Raw genomic sequence first — 21,597 nt, 5'->3', positions numbered from 1 at the left:
AAGCTTATACCAAGTTACGTCGACGCTATACGAGGCTTACATCCCATAAATGGTGGGCTGTTCAGCGACTGTGCCCGAGCTATTTACAGTTTGATCTCGTACATTAGAACCGCCTTATCACAGACGGGGGTTTTAGAGTTCGGTAAAATTGGCGTTGTTATATTTCGTCGGCGAATTGAAAATTCGAAAAAAAATTCCACCACCGGACGAATCAATCTGGAAAACAATCTAGAGGTAAACAGGGTAAGGAAAAAACGAGGGTGGGAATTTCCCGCTGAGCAGACGAAATTCTGGTGAATCTTTTGGGTCCTCCTCTTTCTGGTACATCCTTAGAGTGGAAACCCATCCCCCTGGTTTGAATCTCGCCCAGGATTTCCACCGCCTCTACAGAATCGTCGAAATCCCCAACGATAAAGTATCACTGGCGTAGCTTCTGACGGATTTCAAGTTTGTCCCTCGATTCTCACCGGTTCGGAATTCGACGAGCGTTTCTCGGGCTTGCACCACTGGATCTGGTAAGATATCCCTTTGTCTTGAAAGCTCCCTAAAGTACCGCGTTGAAGCCAATGCTTATCTTAAGCTCACCTCTCCCTCCACCCCCCTATAAATCGAACTTTCCAAAGCTCACCGCTATTTACTTTATGCATACGAAAATAACGCGAATGTCGTTCGTTACCATTATCCGCGATCGTTGAGGATTGAGCTGAATTTTTCAAGAGGGTAAATTTATCCGCTAATGAAAATTGATCTCCGTACGGGATGAAAATATTTCACTATACTTCAGCAAACCGATATTCGTTCATCCTGGAAATGACATTTCAAATTCTGTCCAGAAACAATCGGGATTAAAAATATAATATTCCGTGCTTGAAAATTTTCCATTCAATACTGCGAAGTTTACATTAATTTTATCGAATTTCCGTATCACTGGAAGATAAATTTCAACAGTTCAAAAGTAGGGGTACAACAGCTCGACGAGTTTGAGTAATGCCTAAATAACGAGGGCTGTTTTTCACATTGACGAATTGTTCTTGAAAAATTCCTTCCGAGACGCGCGGTGCGAAAATGGACCCAGTGATAAATGCCCGGTAATACGACAATATAATATATAATAATAATAATAATAACATATAGTAATACGAAAGAAATTCCGCCGAGTTTTTAACCCCCTGCCCTGCAGTGAAGAAATTTCTGGTAATATATCAAACGCCGTTCTCAACTTTTTCGTTTAATAAGTTGGGGTGTAATTTTTCACCGTATATACAGGCGAAGGGGCAGGAACACGTTGCACTGCTCAATTCGAAACTCTTCGAGGTCCTGCGTCACGGGGTGTCGGGGATGAAAGGCGGCTCTCCTCGTCTATAGTTCGAATCGTTTTCGAGGGTGTCTCAAACATCTCGCGTTCCCTACCGCAAAAACGTCACGCTGTACTTCCGCGTTTCGAGGGGTATAAAAAAAAAAAAAAAAGAAAATGGGGAGGGTGAAATTTCCGGTATAATTTCCGAAAAGAGAAATTGTAAAACCGGAATGAAACTACGACCGGCGTCAAATCGGTTTTGATTCGGATCGAATTGGCAGGATGAAACGATTAACGATGTGGAAAGATCGGCGTATATTCCGCATGTTTGCGCGATTATAATCGTCGTTCCAGTGAAAAGGGAAATACGCGTGTCCGTATAATGCACTGTGCTTTAGTTTAATGACTAGCTGGTAGAGGAAAAATATACGATTGCCTAGAGGAAAATTGAAGCAATTTAAAGTACGGTTAAAGCTTTTAACAAAATTCCCGTATTTTCTTGGTTGAGTTGTGGTAGAGTTTTGAATTTGTGCATGGTTGATACACCGTACATGTATACGCTTATTACGTGTGAATCTCTTCGTAGAGTGGATCGCATTATTATAACGCTCACTTCTGCGATTCTTGCTCAAGAGCAGTTTATCGTGACGTAAAATTAGCATTTTTTTTTTTGTTTTCCTGCGTAATAGAAATACGACTGTTTCGTTAACGCGTTAACTAGATTGTGTTTTCCTTACTTTAGCTCACAGTTTTGACGAGAATTTAACGAAGGTTGATAACGATCGTTCGTATTGTGAGCAGAGCATTGATGAATTAAACGAACATCCTTAGTCAGTGGATTTTTAATGATTTGGAGGGGAAAGAAACCGTGATTTTATTGATCGTGAATCACTAAACCCATCATCATATTTTGGTATATCAGAAATTTATGTCAGTTTATTTATTACCGATAACTAGTCGATGCCAGTTCCACAAAAGCGAATCGGTTGACATTACAAAGCGTTAATTTCAAGATTTGTATTTTTTCAACTTCAAGGGTCTTTATCTTAGTATAACAGATTAAAGGATAATTGTGTGTTCAATGAATACCGAGATGAAATTTCGGTAAGCAAAATTTTTTTTTTTAACAAACCTGTTTAAACATTGTTCGAAAAATTATGTGAGAGTAGAAGAAAAAACACTTTTACTGTGAACCCCCCTCCTGTTTCTGTACACGTCAAAAGCTTTTTTTCCGAAGAGTCAGAAAGCATCCAGACTCAAATTTAACATGAAAACTTAACGATAACTGAGTCATTTTATAAAAAAAAAATTGTAATTTTTTCAGATCCGCATAACGATCGACGATTGTCGGTGACGGACGAGCTAAAACAAGGGGACCATCAAAAAGGTATAATATGATTTATATAGAAAATAAAAATCATGTGTATTTTTCCTCTTATCCTTTTTGAAATTCGAAGTTACTATTTTCGCGACAATACTCCGACGTAGTAATACAACGACGGAGTTTCGGATTGAGACAGTAATATCAGGTCGTGATATATACCGAGATGTTTGCATCGAAGCGAGGAGAGTAGTATTTGCTTTGACACCTTTCTCCGGGGGAAGTTGGAAGCCTCTGGGGGATTTCTGGCGTATCCGAAGGACCCTCCATCCATCCCTCCTCGAAGAGTCGTCGTCGTCGTCGTCGTCTGGTGGAAGAGCTAACAAACTTATCCCGAAGGCAGCGGGGCGCACCGTGGCAAACTCACTTTCTTCTTCCTCTCTTCTCTTCTGTCTGCTCTAAGGTAACCCGCAGAAATACCCGTAAGAAAAAGGAGGAGAAGAGAGAAAAAGACGAAAAAATATATATATATATCTCACACTGCGTGAGGCGAAGTTGTGTTATATACGAAAACCCGCGGATCAATATAACACTGTGCGAAATCACTCACCCCCATAAATTCTCCCCGCGTTATGCGAATGCGGTTCACGTTTTTACACATACAAACCGACCGACATTCGTCACTCCGTGGAACGTTAGCTAGCTAACCAACTAATCCAATCATTATCCATACCGTTATCACGTATAAACCCTGCAAAAATAAATAAATAAATAAATAAAAAAGAAAGCACAGAACCGAATATAAAGTCAGTCTCCGAAGTGTACGATAACGTTTCAGTTCTTTCCTCAATAAGGAAGTCCGTAGTTAGAGGCGTCCACGTTCTCGTACCGAAGGTGCATGCCGACATTTTACTTCGAGGAAATGATTCATACCGATGTTAAAACAAGCGATTGTTTATAACGTATAGGAGCGAGCTGACGTAAACCGCATTCGCAAATGCACCCGCTTCAGGCTCTTTGTTGTTCATCTTCAAGCTCCGTTACAAGTGCAAGGCGCAGCTTTTGCTCCCGTGCCATTTGCGCCATATCGGAGATTCGAAACGAGCCTCCGGTCGTAGACTATCGTTACCGCCGTGTAGGTAAAAACGGCCCTCACCTTTCTAATCGAGTGGTGCGTGAAAGGTTCGAAATATCGCGTAGTCATCCCGGCCTCACTGCGGTGTCACGAATAAACCAACTGCACGTGATATCGTTCGGACTAATTGAATCGACTGCCCGCTGATAATCGTACGAGGTACGGAAGGATCTACGGACTTACTCGATGGTGTTCCTGGGTCTCGAATTGGGCGCTAATCGCGTCGGCCTGCATCCAACGTCGGCTATTACCGCTAATCCGATAACTCAAGATTGGACCGAGTGCCCGCATTACAGGCATACGTGTATGGGTCTGGTTTATTAACGGCGTATATATCAATCAACGGTAATTCGATGGGACCGGAACACTGCGAGCATCCTACTCACCTACAGCAACTACCAACGCGCATCCTGAAGAGGTTATCGCAAGCTGCGCGCCGACTGTTGCCTATCAATGTATCTCACATGATGCGGGACTTGACTTGTACGAGCTGCCTACTGCCGTTTTTATCACGTCGTTTAAATACCAACCGTACAGTTAATGCCCGAGGCCCATTGCCCGGCGTACGCGATAATTGTACAGGGTCCGTGGCTGCAGTAACGTATGCGCAATGTCACATCACTCGGACGATGTGGCCAAGATTGTCGGAAAACATAGCGCGAATGACCGGATGATTTAAAGGTAGTTCATGGCACTGTAATAACACTCTGCAGGTTTAGAATTGCATTTAAATTCATTGAAGAAACGTGTATGGAAGTACACGAATCGTTGGTGAGGTCGTGCTTGTGGCAAATGACAATGAGCCGATACTTTGTTAAAGCGAAGTCTCGTTCTACAACGGCTTTACATGCACTTCCAGTCGGCAGGTGTGTACATCGTACAACGGTATGATAATAATCGATGTCCAGATGGCAAGGTACTCGAAAATAAGTCTACAAGTTCTCCGGACGACGTGTCCCTTTTGAAATATTTCGGATTCCTGCGGTGAGGCAGGTTTTCGGGTATTCACGTGGAGCATTAATGATCAGGATCAAAGAGGAGCGGAATGTGCCGGTCCCTCGAATCTGGCGAAAGCTGGAAACAGGGTCATCGGATGGTGCTCGCGGTGCGTTAATTTGGTGAGAAGGTACCAAATCCTGGTAGCCACCGAGAGAGAACCACTGACCACATAAGCAGCATAGCTTGAGGCCGCATGCCTGTCCCTGTCCCTCCGCCTTCGTCCTCGGCCCTCTTCCTTCTTCTCCTCCTTATGCTCTTATGCCATTCACATACTCTCCACCGAAATGCCTGCCTACTGCGTGTACGTACGTACGACGATTCGTTCAGTCACGTCGTACGGCCGGTGTATATGGTACCTTGGTACACCATGCGCCATAACCGCTTTGAGATAACTACGCGGGCACGCCAAAGCTTCACGGGGAAAAATGAATTTTACAAGAACGCGGAGAAGTCGGTCCGCGATTATACAATTTTTACCAACGAGGGACCCATTCTACTTAGACCTCCTCGTAAACGTCCATTTATGATCGACCAGGGTCCGTAACTTCCATGCAATCACGAACATCGTTCAATTCATGGATCGTACTACCAGGCTTTCACGGACTTCCAAAGTGGCGGTGAAGCTTCTTCTTCTTCTTCTTTTTCTTCTTCTTCTTCTTCTACTTCTACTACTACACTACTGAACCCCTGACGGAGATCCGCGATGCCAGAGGTCGCTGATCCTGTTCTCATTTATCGAAGGAAGCTGGTACTCTTGTTTTGACGCACACCTTCACGAGATTAGCTGCGTGCAGTCAGTGCACCTTGTAGTAACCGCCAGTCGAGCTGCTCCGGCGTCAAGGACTCAGAGAAGGTCGATGAGCGGACGAGGATGTTTTAAAATTTCAGAATTAATCCTGGGCGATCAGGGGTCGAAGGTCTTCGAGGGCGACGCGGTTCGGCGCTGCGCGTCACCAAATGATCATTATAACCGCACCCCCGGGGTGAAAAATGAGGGTGTGGATCGGAGCAGCGGAGGCTAAGTAAAGTGCTCGGGAAAAGTTTAAGTCGAGTGGATTTCCCTGTCATTTTCTTCTCCGTTACTTGACTCGGTTATACAACGTGCGGAAAAATCTCGCTTTTATTAAACCCATTTATATCGTAAAGTGCCCCTCGACGCGACTACTTGACGCCTGCTACCGGTGCAGGGTATTCACCTGATCTTTTCAATGCGAACACCTTTCTCACTAACTCCAACACCGCGCTTTTCTTCCCATAAACTTTACCACGTTCGGCTATAAAACCATAAACTACAGGGTGTCGGCTGTTGCCAACAACCCTTAAACGCCATTTGAAGAACGTTTTTCAAGATTGTCATTTCTCGCAAAAGAAAAAAAAAAAAAAAAAGAAAAAAAAACACCACCACCATTCTTGGTCTTCGTTTCTTTTCTCAGGGCTCAATTCTTTGTTTATTTTCAATAAATGAGATTTTGCGATTTGCAACAATTTTGCAACGCGTAGCCGCGGGAGTGTGTTTATACACAGTCTTTACCGTCTCTTCTTGAACTAACTTGAAGCTGTGAACTTCTCGTCGTCTTTACCTCACAAACAAGTGGCTTGTTTGTATTGACATTCGGTCTACAACCTCCAATAAGTAGAAAAAAATGTCGTGTGGCTGTTTATTATTTCCGACGCGTATACGTCACCTATACAGCATCTTGATCGCCGAGAAAACAGTATTTTGTGAATTTTTAGCCTTGCAAATCAAATGATCGATATAGTTTGAAATAAGTCGGTATAAGACTCGCTTTATAAGCCTGAAGCATGACCGAGGTGTAGGATTTCTAATCCCAAGAGCTCCGCATGGTGCACCGTGTAGTGTATCTATACATATATACATGATACTCGGAGTAAAATAGTCCGTAGCATTCCGTACCGTAAGAGAAATTCGACACCCTATACTTTTGTTATTTGACTGGAGGCTGAAGAGGGTCGGAGGCTGGGAACACTTTGCGTTATGGGTGTCATGTACACACAAGTAAACGGAAACACGTGTGGCACCTATGGCCTCGATTACAACCGTGGCAGAAAACAATTGAGCGTAATGCGATACCGTGTTCCACATATTACAAACGAAACGATTCTCTCTCCTCTTCGATCAATTCGTACCTACGTGTACGTCAACTAAGAAGCCAACTCTGAATTTAAATTCTCGTATGTGCTTGTGTTTGCCTTTGTGTGTTTAAGTAACGAGTCGAATGCGCGAGGTAATTAATTTTGGAAGTTGAAACGCCGGCTGCACCCACGTGTTATACACTCTACTGGGAATTGTTCAGTTGTTTGGTCTATCATAGCACCATTACATCATCAAATGTCGAGATTGATTGCATTTGGATTTACCGAATTGAAATACTACTTTTTAAAAGTTTCGTCATGTTTCTCCTGATCCTGGAAACTCGTGGTATCTTAGATTCGATAAGAGTCTGAAACATTCAATCGAAATTGGAGTAATGCAAAAGTGGTAAATCAGTTTCAAAGTTTCAAACGTCTATCGATTATTAGGTTATCAACCGACGTATGACTCTCTTTTTATTTCGATCTTTCCACAACCAACGAACGAAATGGAATGTCGAGGAATCAGATCGTCGATACCTAACGTCCTCTGTTCCATAAGGTTTCGTAAAGTGGACGTCGTGTTGGATTTGTATAAAACCGTTAAAACACGTCTAATTTCGATAAAGACAACGCGTTTTCAGTGCGGTAGCTGTTGATCACTGTCATCGGTGAAGCGTACAAGGTGCGGACGTTACATGGCAGGGTAGCTAATAACTGCAACGGGAACAAGCCGTAAGCTCGAAGTTATTACAAAGAGAGTTTGAAGGGTAAACGCTGGGTCCAAGACACGGCAATATAAGACACAGGCATATTTCTTGCGGCAGGCTATAACGCGCCAGTATTAACTGACTTAAGGATCCGGCCTCTCTCTCTCTCTCTCTCTCTCTCTCTTTCTTTCTTTCTTTCTTTCCTTCTCCTCTCCTCGAGGAATCGCGAGTTCGCGACGCAACAGCAGCTGTACCATGCGTACTCCGTACGTGTGTATGCATTTGTACATACGTATTACGGATACGTAGAATCCCGCAGTACAGATACACGCCCCTAAGAAACGTTTGTACGTCGACGGTCTGCCGCGTTACCACCGCGGGTTCACTGACTGCATCGGCAACCGGGTATAAGCTCACGGCGAATAGCAGCGGCCTTATCGTTTGACTAGAATTCAAATCTCCCGTGTTGGATGTAGAGACAAAAGGAAGCGCGTTACGTTCAGCAAGAAAGGAGCAACACCAAGAAAACATGCTGCGAAAATTCCCTGAGGAGAATTACCAAGCTCGATGAAACTGGGACTCTCTCTCTCTCTCTCTCTCTCTCTCTTTCTCTCTCTCTCTCTCTTTTTTTCTCCGGTACATGTAACCGCTCGCAACACATGCAGCGAAGAAGAGGAGAGAATGAGAAGAAAAGATATGGAACAACAGCTGATAACAGGAGCGGAACTTACCACACTTTCCCATTAATCCACTTGGATATAAACCTGTCGTATGAAAGACCGCGAAAAAGCACTAGCTTATATACTCGTATACCTTGAGATATTTTCAATCTGCTCGGATTGTCTTTTTTTTTTTTTTGAATGGAATGTTGCCTAGCGTACGAGGCTTCGATGCCTGTTTTGATCTCCTTGTTCTATGAAACTCGCCTTAGGACGGCTAGGACGTTCTGTTAAATTAAGGAGCTTGAAAGACATCTTGGAACACGGTACAAGAAATACCGTGGCGAAAGAAACTATTTCAGTGGTGTCGGAGATGCTGTCCTCTTCTATCCTCTTTCGTTGCAGTCGGACTCTCGAGAGGAAACGAATTGATGATGCTTTGAAGAAAGGAAGCATAAAAAAAAACAGGAAAGGAAGAAAAAACAACAAAAACGGTGAAAGAAGCAGACGGCACACGGTTTAATGACGAAGAACAAATCTCTGGAACGCGGACCGAATTTAGAATTGTTTCTTCAAATATCGCGGGATTATATTATGAGATAATGTGTTGAGGATTTATTTGATTTTCTCATTTTTGTAGATTTTTGTTTTTGTTCTCGCGCACCGTGGTTTCATATTCACACTTCATCGCTGCGTTAAATCATTCGGATATTTCCACTCTGGGTAATCAATTTCGTTCCCATGCCGTTCGTCGAAATAACGAATCATCGTGCTTCGTTTGTAGATGATCGGTACGAAAATGGCGTTGAATTTTACCGGTCAACACATTACGAGTTGTTAATTACACGAAGCACGAAATAGGAATGTTATTGAAATTCTTATACGCTAATGAGCAGAAGAGCTACTTAAATCCAGCTACGATTAGACTCGTTAGACGAAGTTGCGGCGTAATTTTATCCTGAGAAATCACCCTCGAAACACCGAGCGCGGATCGCTGTGTCAGAGCAGACGCGGAGCGGTCAAGAATGATGGATACAAACGGTATAATAACCGGCCGGAATACATGAAATATACATGTGTTGCCCGATAGAATCAAAGCGCGGAGCACTTAACACATGACAGCGTTAGAAAGGCCCGCAGCTCCGGGTAGGCCGCGTTAATCAGTTTATTAATCCCGTAATGCTCCGTAATAACTGGAATTTCAAACCACCCGTCAGCAGACCGCTCCAAAATGGTATTTCAATTACTCTGGATAACTGGGTCCGAGATGTCTCGGCTGCTTTTTCGTCCAGTTTACACTAAACCCGAATTCCCATGAATTACAACGTGCGTAACATTTTTCGCTTCATGAGTCGCTTCTTGGTGAAAATTAAACTCTACCTGTGAACGTGGTCAAGACTGCTCCAGGCTCTGCTCAACCTGCAAAATGTGAGATTCGGAGACCTTGATCTGAGATTGCCGATCCAGCCTGAAGACCTGCTCCGCTTTATACCGGTATCCTGCATCGTTGCTTGAGTTATTGTGTGAAGGAGTGTCGAAATGTGCGTGTATATCTTACACGTCGAGCAGTGTAGAAGGTTCGCGTATTATTATATCAATATCTGCGTTACGTCATCCTGCGGCAGCAGCAGTTTGCGCCCGAGGATTGCGCAACCGCGTAATCACTTTGGCTTATCACCGTGACTCCGAATCTTGAATTTAAAAATTAGTAATTCGGCGCTCGATCCAATTGAGGCGACTGCGATGATCGGATTTATCATTTTCACTGTATTATTTTTCGACACTTTGTTTATCCTTCTACCTCACCGAGCATCAAATTATCCACAGCGATTTGCCGTCCGAGGAAAAGAGACAAACTGCGCAGCGTTATTTATATACAGGAACAGCGACGCGAAGGCGAATCACCGATCACGGACTCGGATCTCTCTTCCAGCCGTTGCAGACAGCTCGAATCGCGCCGACCTTCGTTTTCAATACCCGGTCGAAAAAGGCTCGGATGAATTACAACTTCGCTTAGAAAAAAACTCGGTCCTTCCTTTAAAGAATGACGCAATTAATCCTGCCGCAGTTTCGTTTTAATTACAAGCCAAGTTTTTCGAAGACTAACGATTTCCGCCCTTGTACCGATCGACTATCGAGGTTTATGAAAGTATGTCTAAAGAGACGGAAAGAGAGGTGGATAAAATCTGAGATATCTCGGTATTTTCATAGAATTTTTTAAACATCTTCTTATCTGCTCGTAAAGCAGCTCCCCGAGTTAATTAAGAGGTTTTTCATGTTCTTCTTGTTATTTTATTTATATCTATTTATTCACTCTCCACTTCACTTCGCGTAGTATGCTTTTAAGCGGTATAACACGCCCACGCGTTAAACTCACCGTGTACAAGGTATACGCACGCGATCGATCAGCCACGAAAAGGTTGAAATTTAATCGACTGGTCCCTTCTACACGTGTGTGTGTGTGTGTGTTTGTGCGTGTGTCTATGTAATTAACAATATGCCAGAGAGATTAGAAATCTTGTACAGAAACAATCCTCTATATCCGATCGATAACGATTCTTTTCACTCCGCCGTTACAATATGCAACAAATTAACGGCATCGTCGTGTATCATTGCAAATTAAATCGCCACGTGTGTTGCACATAATTGCTTTAAAAAACTGTGCACCGACTTAATTATCACACACACACTCGCGTTTTTTGTTTTACGGTGAAATTTTGCTTTTCTCTATCACAATTATTTATCACCGAATAACTTTCAACACCGATGTGAAACCAATGGTTAACTCGCAACGCACGTTTCGAGGAATCTTTCAACCGGCTCTACGGTAACTTGCAGACGTACACGAGATGACGATGATCGGATGACCGGTGCTATAACTTTCGGTCGAACGTGTCGACGACACTGACTGAGCAAAAGAACCGATCTCTCAGCTATGTCGATTCCTCCACTCGACTGCGGCACGACTCTTACAACCTGCTACCACTGTTTACTATAGCAGCAACGAGGAGGGACGTACGTACACCTATACCATCGAACAACTCCGCGAGTGTGCGTCTGTGTTGTTTGAGTGCCGAGAGTCCGGTTAAAATAGATCGAGATTAAAAATATTCGGGACGCGGAAGCATTTTTGCTCTCGAGGAAAAAATCGACACTCGCGAACTCGAATCTGAAGTCGTTTTTGAAAAAAATTTTCAACAGTGATCGTAATGAGAAAGAATAGTAACTGATACTAGACTTTCCGGTAACAGCTATAAAACTAACTTTCATTTTCTACCTAGAACTATATTTTTCGATCGTGGCAAAAAATGAAAATAGTCACGGACTGAGCGGTAACCGGAAGTAAAAATATCTCTGAGTGTAGGTACAACATTGTAGGTACGTAAGGTAAAAATGTCAAGTGTGTTGCACGCGACTTAATCAAACAGCTGATTGTGAGTCTATCAATTCGTATCGGCGATGAAATATCAGCCTACCTTTTTTCAATTCTGTTGGTAAATACTAAAACCGGTATTCATTGCTCTGCACGGATTGTTTAATGTGGTTGCTGTGTACGAATGTGTGTGTGTGTGTGTATAATTTTATTGAGAACCGTGTCGGATTAATTTTCTGTTGTATGTACGAATCGCCCGATGTACTATACGATATATAATAATTGCGGTACGATGCACGGTGGTAAGCCCTATTATCGTATAATACTCCGGATGCTTGGAAATCTTCTACGCAATATGATTGCCCAGCTTATTGCTTCGAACTTTGAACATGTTCGATTTAACGTGTTCAACTATAAATTGATCACTCGTGTAATATCTGTAACCCCGAGCACGAGGATAATTACTTCTTCTTTTTTCCGCTACCTTCCGTTTTCCATATAACGTATAAATTGCGAAACTAATGTCTAAACTAGCCGTACATTGTTTTTTCTTCTCTCGTTTTTTTTTTTTTTATTGGAGAAAAGAAAACCTTACCAAACTTACAATGTCCTACAAACGCACGATGTAATCATCCTACGCTCGTTATATTTTGTTGCAATACCGTTTAAGTATTTTGCAACGTTTTCCAAACTGTTGACCAAATTATTATTAAAACACAGGTAGTTACGGCTGTAATATCGTTAAACGAGTAGGTATGTAAATTGGCTGCGATATTGTAAGCGAATTTTTACAGCCTTGTTCAAAAGAATTTTTTATTTCTTATTTTTTTTTTTTTTTTTCATTCAACAGATTTACAATTATTTTATATTGTACAAAGGCGAAATTCATTCTGCATGCTTTCCGTTTTCCAAACTTGAATCGTGCGGCAATATTTTCGCGGTGACTAATTTACGAGGAAATCAATTCTCCGTCTCTCGAGCATTGGAAGTGGAAAAAAGAAATGACAATTCGTATAATCGACACCTGGAAGCGGACGAAGCACGAACAGTCACCTCTGTCTTAAAGCCCTTGGTCAGGTCTTGGGAGCTGACAATAATAATATTACATTATGGATTCAGGTGGTCAACGGTGATCGCGTCAGAACCGAAAAGAAGTGAAAGCCATGGTTGGCCAAGCGCCACGAGAAAATAGCGGTGGCCATTCGTTCGGACGAGAGCTGAGCTGAGCTGAGTTTAGTCGAGTTGAGCTGAGGAGAAAAAAAATCCCTCCAAGACAATGTTGCCGAGCCCTTGGCTCTAGAATCGGTTTACCTGGGTCCAGTCCAGTCGGTGAAAAAGCTGGAATCTCGAGTCTCGGGTCGTAGATTCATCCGAGGAAGGAAATGCCGATGAAAGCAAACGGCGTCTGTAATTCCATGCTTCCGATGATCGTGAGTCCAGATTACAGGAGTCCGAGCATCGCGGGAGGCGGGCAACTCGTCCGGGATGAACCAATTTAAATGTGCAACCCCGCATCATCGGCGATGATCGTTGGAAAATTGTAGAAATAAGAAGCGAACGAAAGTTGAAAGGAGCGAAATTAGCAGAGTTGGGCGGACCGAGCAAAACCAAATTTCACAAAATCACCGCTTTAAAATGCTGATTAATATAAGACGCGGACTTACTTTTATCGCGGAAATTCATCCAACATTATTCAACAATCAGCTCTTTGCTTATTGCTTTTCACATAGTTCGGAGCTCTGCACTGGGAGAAACCACAATCGAAAAATATAGTTCTAGGTAGAAAATGAAAGTTAGTTTTATACGTGACTAAAAAAAAAAAAAAAAAAAAAAGAAAGAAAGAAAGAAAGAGAAACGCGCGAAGAAGGGAAGAAACGTTGCGTTACGGTGAAAAATGAATTCCCTCCCCCCTCCTCGTCTAAGTCCGGTATCGGTATTGACCAGCTAGGTCCAAGGGCGGTGGATATCGGTCTGCGGAAGGTAGGTAAGGGGCTGGGCAGTAAATTAATTACAGCTTAAAACATCGTTAGGACCTGCCAGCCCGGCGCGGGGTTCAGATATTAGCGCGGTAGATCATACTTGCAATTCCCTCCTGCACCCTCGCACACACGGCATGCCGGGAAGGGAACCCGTCCCCCTCATACCGTACTTCGCGAAGCTTGCATTGGGGGGGTCGCGGAGCTTTTTCGCCTCACACGCGAAGCCCGCTGTTAAACAGAGATTATCTTTCTCTCCCGTTCCCCGATCGTGCAGCCGTGGGGCTGGAAATACGCGGTGAAATATCGCCACTCCGTAAATGTGTGTAACTGCAATTACAGATATTGGAACGCGTTGTTGCACAGCTATTATACGCGTTGGATTTAAAAAGCGAATCGCGCCTTATAGCCTTGTTTAACTAAAAAAGTTGAGTAAACCTCAGAAACCGATTTTGCGTTGCGATTGCCAAAAAAGGATCGACGGTAACGGAAAATGGTTAGGCGTACTGTAACAAATGAAATTTTTCTCACTGTACAAAGACAAATCGAGGTCTTCTTTTTTTCACAAATCAGGCTTGATGATTTTTTATTAAAATCTTTGCAGTTCGGACAGATAAGTAAAAGGTTTGGCTTTGAAATACAGAAAGACATTGAAACCCCGAGCTTTTATCGAAATGGTTGAGCAATCGATATTCAATCTTATTTATTGGTGGATAACACAGCGCATTTTTTCTTAATCATATCTATTGACATTTGTTTTTTATCACGTAAAATTTAGCATCGATTTATCATGTATAGAAATATACGCGACGTGTGTTAATTTTACAAAAATTTATTTCTTCTTCTTTTCAATCAATCTTTAAGAGTTGAATAAAGATTGTAATCCAGGCGATTCGTGAATAATATAATTACAAAATCAATGTCAGCTTGTATGATTCTCTGAACACAATTTGATGTACGTTACAGTTTTTCCATTTTAAAAAGTCGAAATACTTACATAAAGTAGCTATATATTTATATATATATTTTTTTTATATATAAAAAAACCGTAAAAAATCGTGCTCTACCAACGAATCCTTTAGACTTTTTTTTCACGTTTCTCCGTCACCAAAGGGTTACAATATTGACCTGATTCAACTTAATCATTCCCAAAATCGTGAATTTTGTTTTAACCAAAAGTCGTCAAGGTTCATTTCGAAAAAAAAAAAATATTTGCATGTCGCGAATTTAAAACCGTCCTCAAGGAAGTTTCCTCTCAGGCATCAGCTGGCTAGCCATATATATTTATATATTATACGCGTTCATACATAAAGTATATTACACGTGCAACCGCCGGTTGTGGCAATTAAAGGCATCTTCTCACGTAGTAGACGTATAAAGTCGCGGGTTAAGGATTACGGGGAGCAAGATTCATCCACGAGCTCCAAGATTCACCGCAGATGCTTCGGAAATCTAAATTGGAATCTGTGTTCTCCGTTTAACGTTACACGCACCGCTTGTACGAAGGCGCGTCTTCTCTGAGGAAGATTTCACGTTACAATCCTCGTAGAAAATTATTCCAACTTCACTGCGACTAATAAGGAACCACAGTTTTGCCCGGCGATGTTACACATATATATGTATACGACACGGACAAGTTAGCAAAAATTATTTCCAAGCAAAACTCGAAACAGCGATCATTGCCATTGCCTAGATAGAAAATTGGTGCGATTCGTATGCACATTGCACGCGGTATTTTTATTTCTCTGCAGTGCTTTCAGGCGTTTGGTTTATTGTTTATTTTTTTTTTACTTCTCTTCTTACTTTATTTGTTCATCGTTTCCGAGGTTTCTTACCTTCGATTCCCTATCCTCGAGGCAAGAAAATGCTCGGAAAGCATCTTCGCTATTACTCTACCGGTGTGCAACGCAGTTAACTGATCTCTGGTATACCTGCAGCTCGTTCTCGTTCAATGTTGGACCCTTGGCTCAGAGGAGCTTGTACAGCATTGAGATTCCGACTCGCTGAATAACCGAAGAAACTAATTGACCTTTTCAAAAAAGTAGCGGGGCAATTTTCAACCCGGTTTATGTCTTGCCAGTTCCGCGATGCTGGATTCCTATGCCTGTTACGCTTTGCTTCTCTGTTTCTACGACTCGGTTATAACGAGAAAGATATAGTCTACTTTGTCGGTATGAGTGGAGAAGAAAAATTCCGTATTCAAGATCTTTGATAATTTTTCTTTTCGGGATAGCAATATTTTAGCTTTAGTGAAATACTTTTTAAAACTGACAAATAATTCCCGTATTTGATCAATCGTTACAGTTATGGTCAGTTTTCGCAAAACTGTATTGAAACTATGAATAACAAAATCCTCAAACTCAAATTGTTCTAAATGTTTGCATTTTCTTTCAAAAACAGAAACTTCTAAGAATAGGTACACTGAGAAAAATTTCATTTGTTACAGTAACTAGACAAATTTAGTAAAACAGGTATCGTTAAAAAAACTGTTTGAATATTGTTGGAATTAGGAAAAACGAGGTACGCCTAACCATTTTGCGCTATTTTCGATCCTTTTTTGCTAATCGCAACGCAAAATCACTTTGCGAGGTTTACTCTACTTTTTTAGTTAAACAAGGCTTTAACGTCAATTTATCGTTGCACGAGCGTTAAATTTTCGCAACGGTTGCAAGAAAATCTAGCAACAGCGATCGTAATGAGAAAGAATAGCAACAAATATTAGACTTTCCGGTGACAGCTATAAAACTAATTTTTCGATCGTGGTAAAAAATGAAAATAGTAACTATAAATTTCTTTCAGTGTATGATTTTAGACCGTCCAACTTGTACTCCCCCCTTAATTCAAGTAACGATAAAGTTTCGTGCTTCTAGTCCCTTCATTTTCACCCGAGTGAAGAAACTCAGGCCTGTTATTCGGGACAGCCACCAAGCAGCCTGATCTAGGATCTCGCGATTTATCCTTCGGGAAGGAAGAGGATGAGCAGTGCCGAGTCGGCGTCGAGACGCCAGGCGCCGGAATGCCAGACGCCGAGTCTCGGCGGCGGGCGCCGCGGTTCCTAGACGCGAGGACAATGCCCGGGTTTTCCCATCAGCTGCGGTCCTGCAGCATCACCGTGTTACGATGGGCGACGGGAAAACAGGCCAGGAAATAAACCCTCTTCGTATAAAAATTTCGGGAGAAACGGGAGAACTTTGCTAGATTCCGGAAGCAATACGAATGGGAAAGTCCCACCAATTTCAAACCAAGATATGTATTGTGCGGTAAAACATTATATTTGTGCATAAATGTATGGGGCATTCCATGACATCTCGATCAAGATTCAAAGTCCATGTGTCAGATCAGATTTACAATTTTTTGTATGAAAATACGTGACAAAAAACGCGATCCCAATTTTTTTTTTTTTTTTCTTTCACAATTTTTCGACCCAGCGTATCTCAAGTATAATTTAAAAACTTTGAGAAAAATCTGATAGAATGTAAGAAAATTTTTAACACCCGTTGAAATGCGGAGATTTCGTAACTAAAAAAGATAAATAATAAAAACAGAAAGAAAGATTATTAATATCGGATTGCACTTTTATGTCAAAAATGCAATGGAATAACGACAGATATTTCTTCTTCTTAATTATCTTTTGAAGTCGTGAAATCTCCATTATTGAGTAGATGTCAAAAATTTTCTTATAAATTGTAAGATTTTTCTGAATTTTTACCAATTTTAGAAAGTAGAGGTTTTTGTTTCGAGTTTTTAAATTACACTTGAAATATGCTAGGTCGAAAAATTCTGAAAAATATCGGGACTGCGTTTTTCGTCGTGTACTTTCGTACAAAAAATTACAAAGTTAATCTGAGACATCGACTTAAAATCTTGATCGAGTTGTCACGGAATCCCCCATATATATGTTTTTCACGAACTTTTATTACGTGCGGTCGACTCTGGCTCGTTGCAGATGAATAATATTATGTTATACGATTAAGGGAAAATTTCACCGATTAAATAATAATTTTACTCAGAAATATATCGTCGTTATTTTTTTTTTTTTTTTTTCCAACTTTCGTTACTGACAAACTTTGCACGGATGCAGAACATCGGTTTAAAATATCATATCCTAAAATATCGCGTTTTTTAAATCCCACGATCATAAAATTTGAGTGTCTATTGTATATTTATTATTACGAAAAACGTCGCTTTCGAAAAAACTAAAAAAAAAAAAAAACGGGTCCCGGCACTTTAGAAACTTTTACTTACGTCCTCAATTCCGTACGAACGGTCAAACCGTTTGAATTCTGAAAGAAATTCAACTATTCGATAGAAATGTAGACACAGTTTTTTTTTTTAGAGTATTCCTCAACTTTTGGTCACAATTAAATAAATAATCATACAAAAATGGCGACAGAACAAAATTTGAAGAAGAATTAACAAATCTCAGAATTTTCCTAGAACATCACACCCGATCATTAGTTATTAACTTGTTAAAAATGACTGCTGCTTGTTTAGATATAATTCATTGCAAAATATTTCGCTCGATCGCTACTAATTGTTGTCGTTATTGTTGTTGTTGGTTATCCTTCCCATCTTACGTATTTTCATAACTACCTCGGTATCGTTAACCAACCTGAAAATTTTTCTCCTACGATAAATTTTTCTCTGCCGAGTCCGTTGCAAAAAAAAAAAAAAATAGCTAAGCTTTTTTTGTTCGTCGGTTAGTTATTCTTTCTTCAGGCATATCACGCGTGCAAGATACGTTGAATATCGTATTGCAGAAAACCGATCTCGATCTGTTATCGAAACGATTACGTGTCCCGGAAAATATCGGTCAGCTATCAGTCATTTTTCAAATGATAAAAAGAAAATGGAGAAAGATGAAAATTACACACGCAAAAATTACAAAGCTCCCGATTCACGGTTCGGCGGGCTGGGATTTTGGCAAGACGTCAAATCCCGCACGGAATGGTGAATCAGACGGTGATATCAGGCCCGGGATATTTCCCCGGGTCGTTGGGTGGTCGGAACCGGACTTTTTCCCATTCCTCCTCGACTATAACTATTATAAATAAGAATGAAAGTCGGGCGCGACGCGGTGACAGGCTAATATCACGCTTTGTGCTTTCGCTTGTTAAACCAAGCTATATACATATATATATATATATATATATTATATATATACCTGACTACCTACCCTAGGAATAACCGAGCTGCTTCATTTTCACGGGAATCTCTCTCTCTCTCTCTCTCTCTCTCTCTCTCTCTTTATCTGACGCCTCTCCTTGCCTCCTCCTCCTCCCCCCCCCCCCCCCCCCCACTTCCTCCATTCTTGAATTCATGAATTATGCATCGCGTATATATTTATACATGTATACGTATACGTATACAGCGTATACCTAAGTATGCCGGATGAAAAACAGGTGCACGTGACGTTATCCCGGAGGTCTGGTTATTTTATTTCGTATTTTTTTTTATTCCGGTTTTTACCTTCTTTCATACTTTTAGCGACCCACGCGCCAGGCGTTACCGAAACTTCTTTTACAGATGAAACAGAGATGAAAGATTCATCTGTGACACTTACGCGCATCGGTGTAAAAATCTTTTTATCATTTTTGACGACATTTCATACGACCCGAAACTATGTTCGTCATTTTTTTCAAAATTATACGTTGAATTGCGAGCGCGTATATGATTTTTGTATATCTTCAACGAATCGAGTACAATTTGTATATTTCATATACTGTTCGAATATATTCGTAACTGTGATTGAAAACTAGTAGAAGATAGATAAGTAGTTCGAATACCGTCAAGTCGGATAAACTTGTTCGGATACTCGTTCAGTGATTTAAAAGCTTCGTTCGAGTCGAGAATGAAATGAAATGAAAGAATTAATTTATCAAACGTAGAAGTGATTGAATTCTATTTTCACTGGTTTTTCCCTTCTCTGTAAAATGATCCGTCTCTTCCATTTCTCTCTATTCAGTCACAGAATTGTTGTAAATAACGGCGGAAGGCTCGCTGGCGAAAAACGAGGGGCGAGAATAACCGGCAATAAAAGTAAATCGGTCCGAACGTTGTATAATAATTTGAGAAACAGTAAACAGCACTCACGATAAAGCGACGGGATATCGATAAATCCGAAAAGTATATATATATTGTACCCATAATATACCTTATACACTGAGAAAAGTTTCATTTGTTACGGTAATTAGAAAAATTGAGTAAAACAGGTATCGATAGAAAAACTGTTTGAATATTGTTGGAATTAGGAAAAACGATGCACGTCTAACCATTTTGCGCTATCGTCGATAACTTTTTGGTTGTTGCAACGCAAAATCAGTTTATGAGGTTTGCTCTACTTTTTTAGTTAAACAAGGCTTTAACTAAAAAATAGTGTAGAACATCTCTCTATCCGCTAAACAGACCTACAATAGAGCTCAAAAGTATTTTGACAAATATAATAATTAGGTCAGTTACAAACAAACATAAACAATGAAAATGAATAAGATTTTTTATTGAAAGAAATTCGATGTTCTACATAATTGTAGAAAGTTATATCTCGTTCTCTCGAAAATCAAGTTAACGTAATGAAAAATTACAGATCAAAATAATAACCAATTTCACATTATCAAAATACTTTTGAGCCTTACCGTAGCCTCATAACGTATAATCCATCAGATTCAAACACGATTCTCGCATTGTTTTACTTTGTACGAACGATTGCAAGACACTCGACAAGATTTCACGCGATTTTCAACAATCGTACAAAATTTCAGACGACTTCAAACGATTTTAATCGATTTCCGATCGATTTCCAAACCGATTCGTGCTTAAATTTTGAACGCTTTTCAGCAATTTTCAGCAGTTTTTAATGATTTTTACCATAATTCGCAGGAATCGCTTCGCGCGATGCGCGGATTTGCGATATCGAGAAGTGAGCAACCCCTCGATTCGGTAAAGCACTCGTAATTGCGAGGCTTGATCACCGCGGCTCAGGAAGCTCCGTTGCACCGTGCATAAAATCCCCTCGATGCAGGCGCAGGGGGTGAAAACAGGGGGCGAGCAGGTCGAAGGCATTTAAAGGCTACGAGACTTCCGTCACCCCGAAGCGCACAAAGCCGCCTAACTTCGGGACCCGTAGTTGGTATTATTTCCGCAAGAGATGCGCTTTTTGGTCGATTAGCCTTGCGGTGAATTCAAGTTTTATTTGAATTGCACGTCTCTCTCTCTCTCTCTCTCTCTCTCTCTCTCTCTCTTTCTGCGCCTGAGAATTTCCGCCTTTAATTGTCTCCTGCGGCGAGAATCTGGAAAATACGGGTGAATCCCCCTCCCACCCCCCCAACCCTCCCCTCGCCAAGTTGAATCGGCCCGCAGTTAAGAAACCGGGATTTAAATGAGCCCGGAAAGTAATCTGGCTAATTGCCCAAGGAAATTCCTTCGTTCCGGGGAAAGTCCTCTTCGAGCTATTCGCGACCGATAAATGTTAGGCGAATGCGAACTCGGCTATGCAGAGGATTGTTTTATCGCCGACGTTTACTCCGCATCCCCTCATTTTAATGCTGACTCGTTCTCTGGTATTGGTGCTTGATTATGTACCCGCAACGCAGCTAGGAACGACAAAGTCTTCTTCTTCTGACTCGAGAGGAAATCGGTCCTGAGGGGACGGCGACACGCTTACCGAAACTTCGTATCCTTGCTTTTAAGGACTGCAGGGGAGATGGAAGAAGGAATGAGCTGGTGTAGCGAGTTGAAAATAAAATCAAGAAGAAGAAGAAGAATTAGAAGAAGAAAAGGTGGCAGGGGGAGGGGGATACGGAGTTAGAAAAAAACTCTACAATTAAACTCGGGACCTAATAAAGTAAAGTTATTATACTCGTTAATTAGTGCCAAGATAATACAAACGCTAATGTCTTTCGTTACGGGTAAACCGATTGGGCCAAGCTTTCGTTTGATTAAAATACCGGAGGTCGTGATCTTCGTCTATCTGTTGTTACGATTGAGACGTCGCTGGTTTTTAGCTTTTTCTTGTATATTTATTTTTTTATATTTACTGA

At 41.3% G+C, this 21,597-nt stretch overlaps 1 protein-coding gene and 1 long non-coding RNA gene across 2 annotated transcripts in view; one reads left to right on the top strand and one right to left on the bottom strand.

Annotated features, from left to right (window-relative positions):
• The window catches only part of LOC124219620 (protein prickle), an 80,771-nt gene extending 69,617 nt beyond the window's left edge, over positions 1-11,154 (bottom strand). The window contains exon 1 of the mRNA XM_046627453.2: positions 9,593-11,154. Within this exon, the coding sequence (XP_046483409.1) occupies positions 9,593-9,717 (125 nt within the window). The 5' untranslated portion in view covers positions 9,718-11,154. The remainder of the gene's footprint in view (positions 1-9,592) is intronic.
• Positions 1-20,594, top strand: part of LOC124219625 (uncharacterized) — a 105,804-nt gene extending 85,210 nt beyond the window's left edge. Inside the window, exons 6-8 of the long non-coding RNA XR_011177246.1 lie at positions 2,622-2,684; positions 2,786-3,081; positions 20,438-20,594. This is a non-coding gene — a long non-coding RNA (uncharacterized lncRNA). The remainder of the gene's footprint in view (positions 1-2,621; positions 2,685-2,785; positions 3,082-20,437) is intronic.
• The last annotated feature ends 1,003 nt before the right edge of the window (positions 20,595-21,597 follow it).

The sequence above is a fragment of the Neodiprion pinetum genome, chromosome 5 (assembly GCF_021155775.2).
Source record: "Neodiprion pinetum isolate iyNeoPine1 chromosome 5, iyNeoPine1.2, whole genome shotgun sequence".
Taxonomy (NCBI): Eukaryota; Metazoa; Arthropoda; class Insecta; order Hymenoptera; family Diprionidae; genus Neodiprion; species Neodiprion pinetum.
The sequence above is the reverse complement of the archived record's forward strand: the minus strand, read 5'-3'. Positions and strand labels throughout refer to the sequence as shown.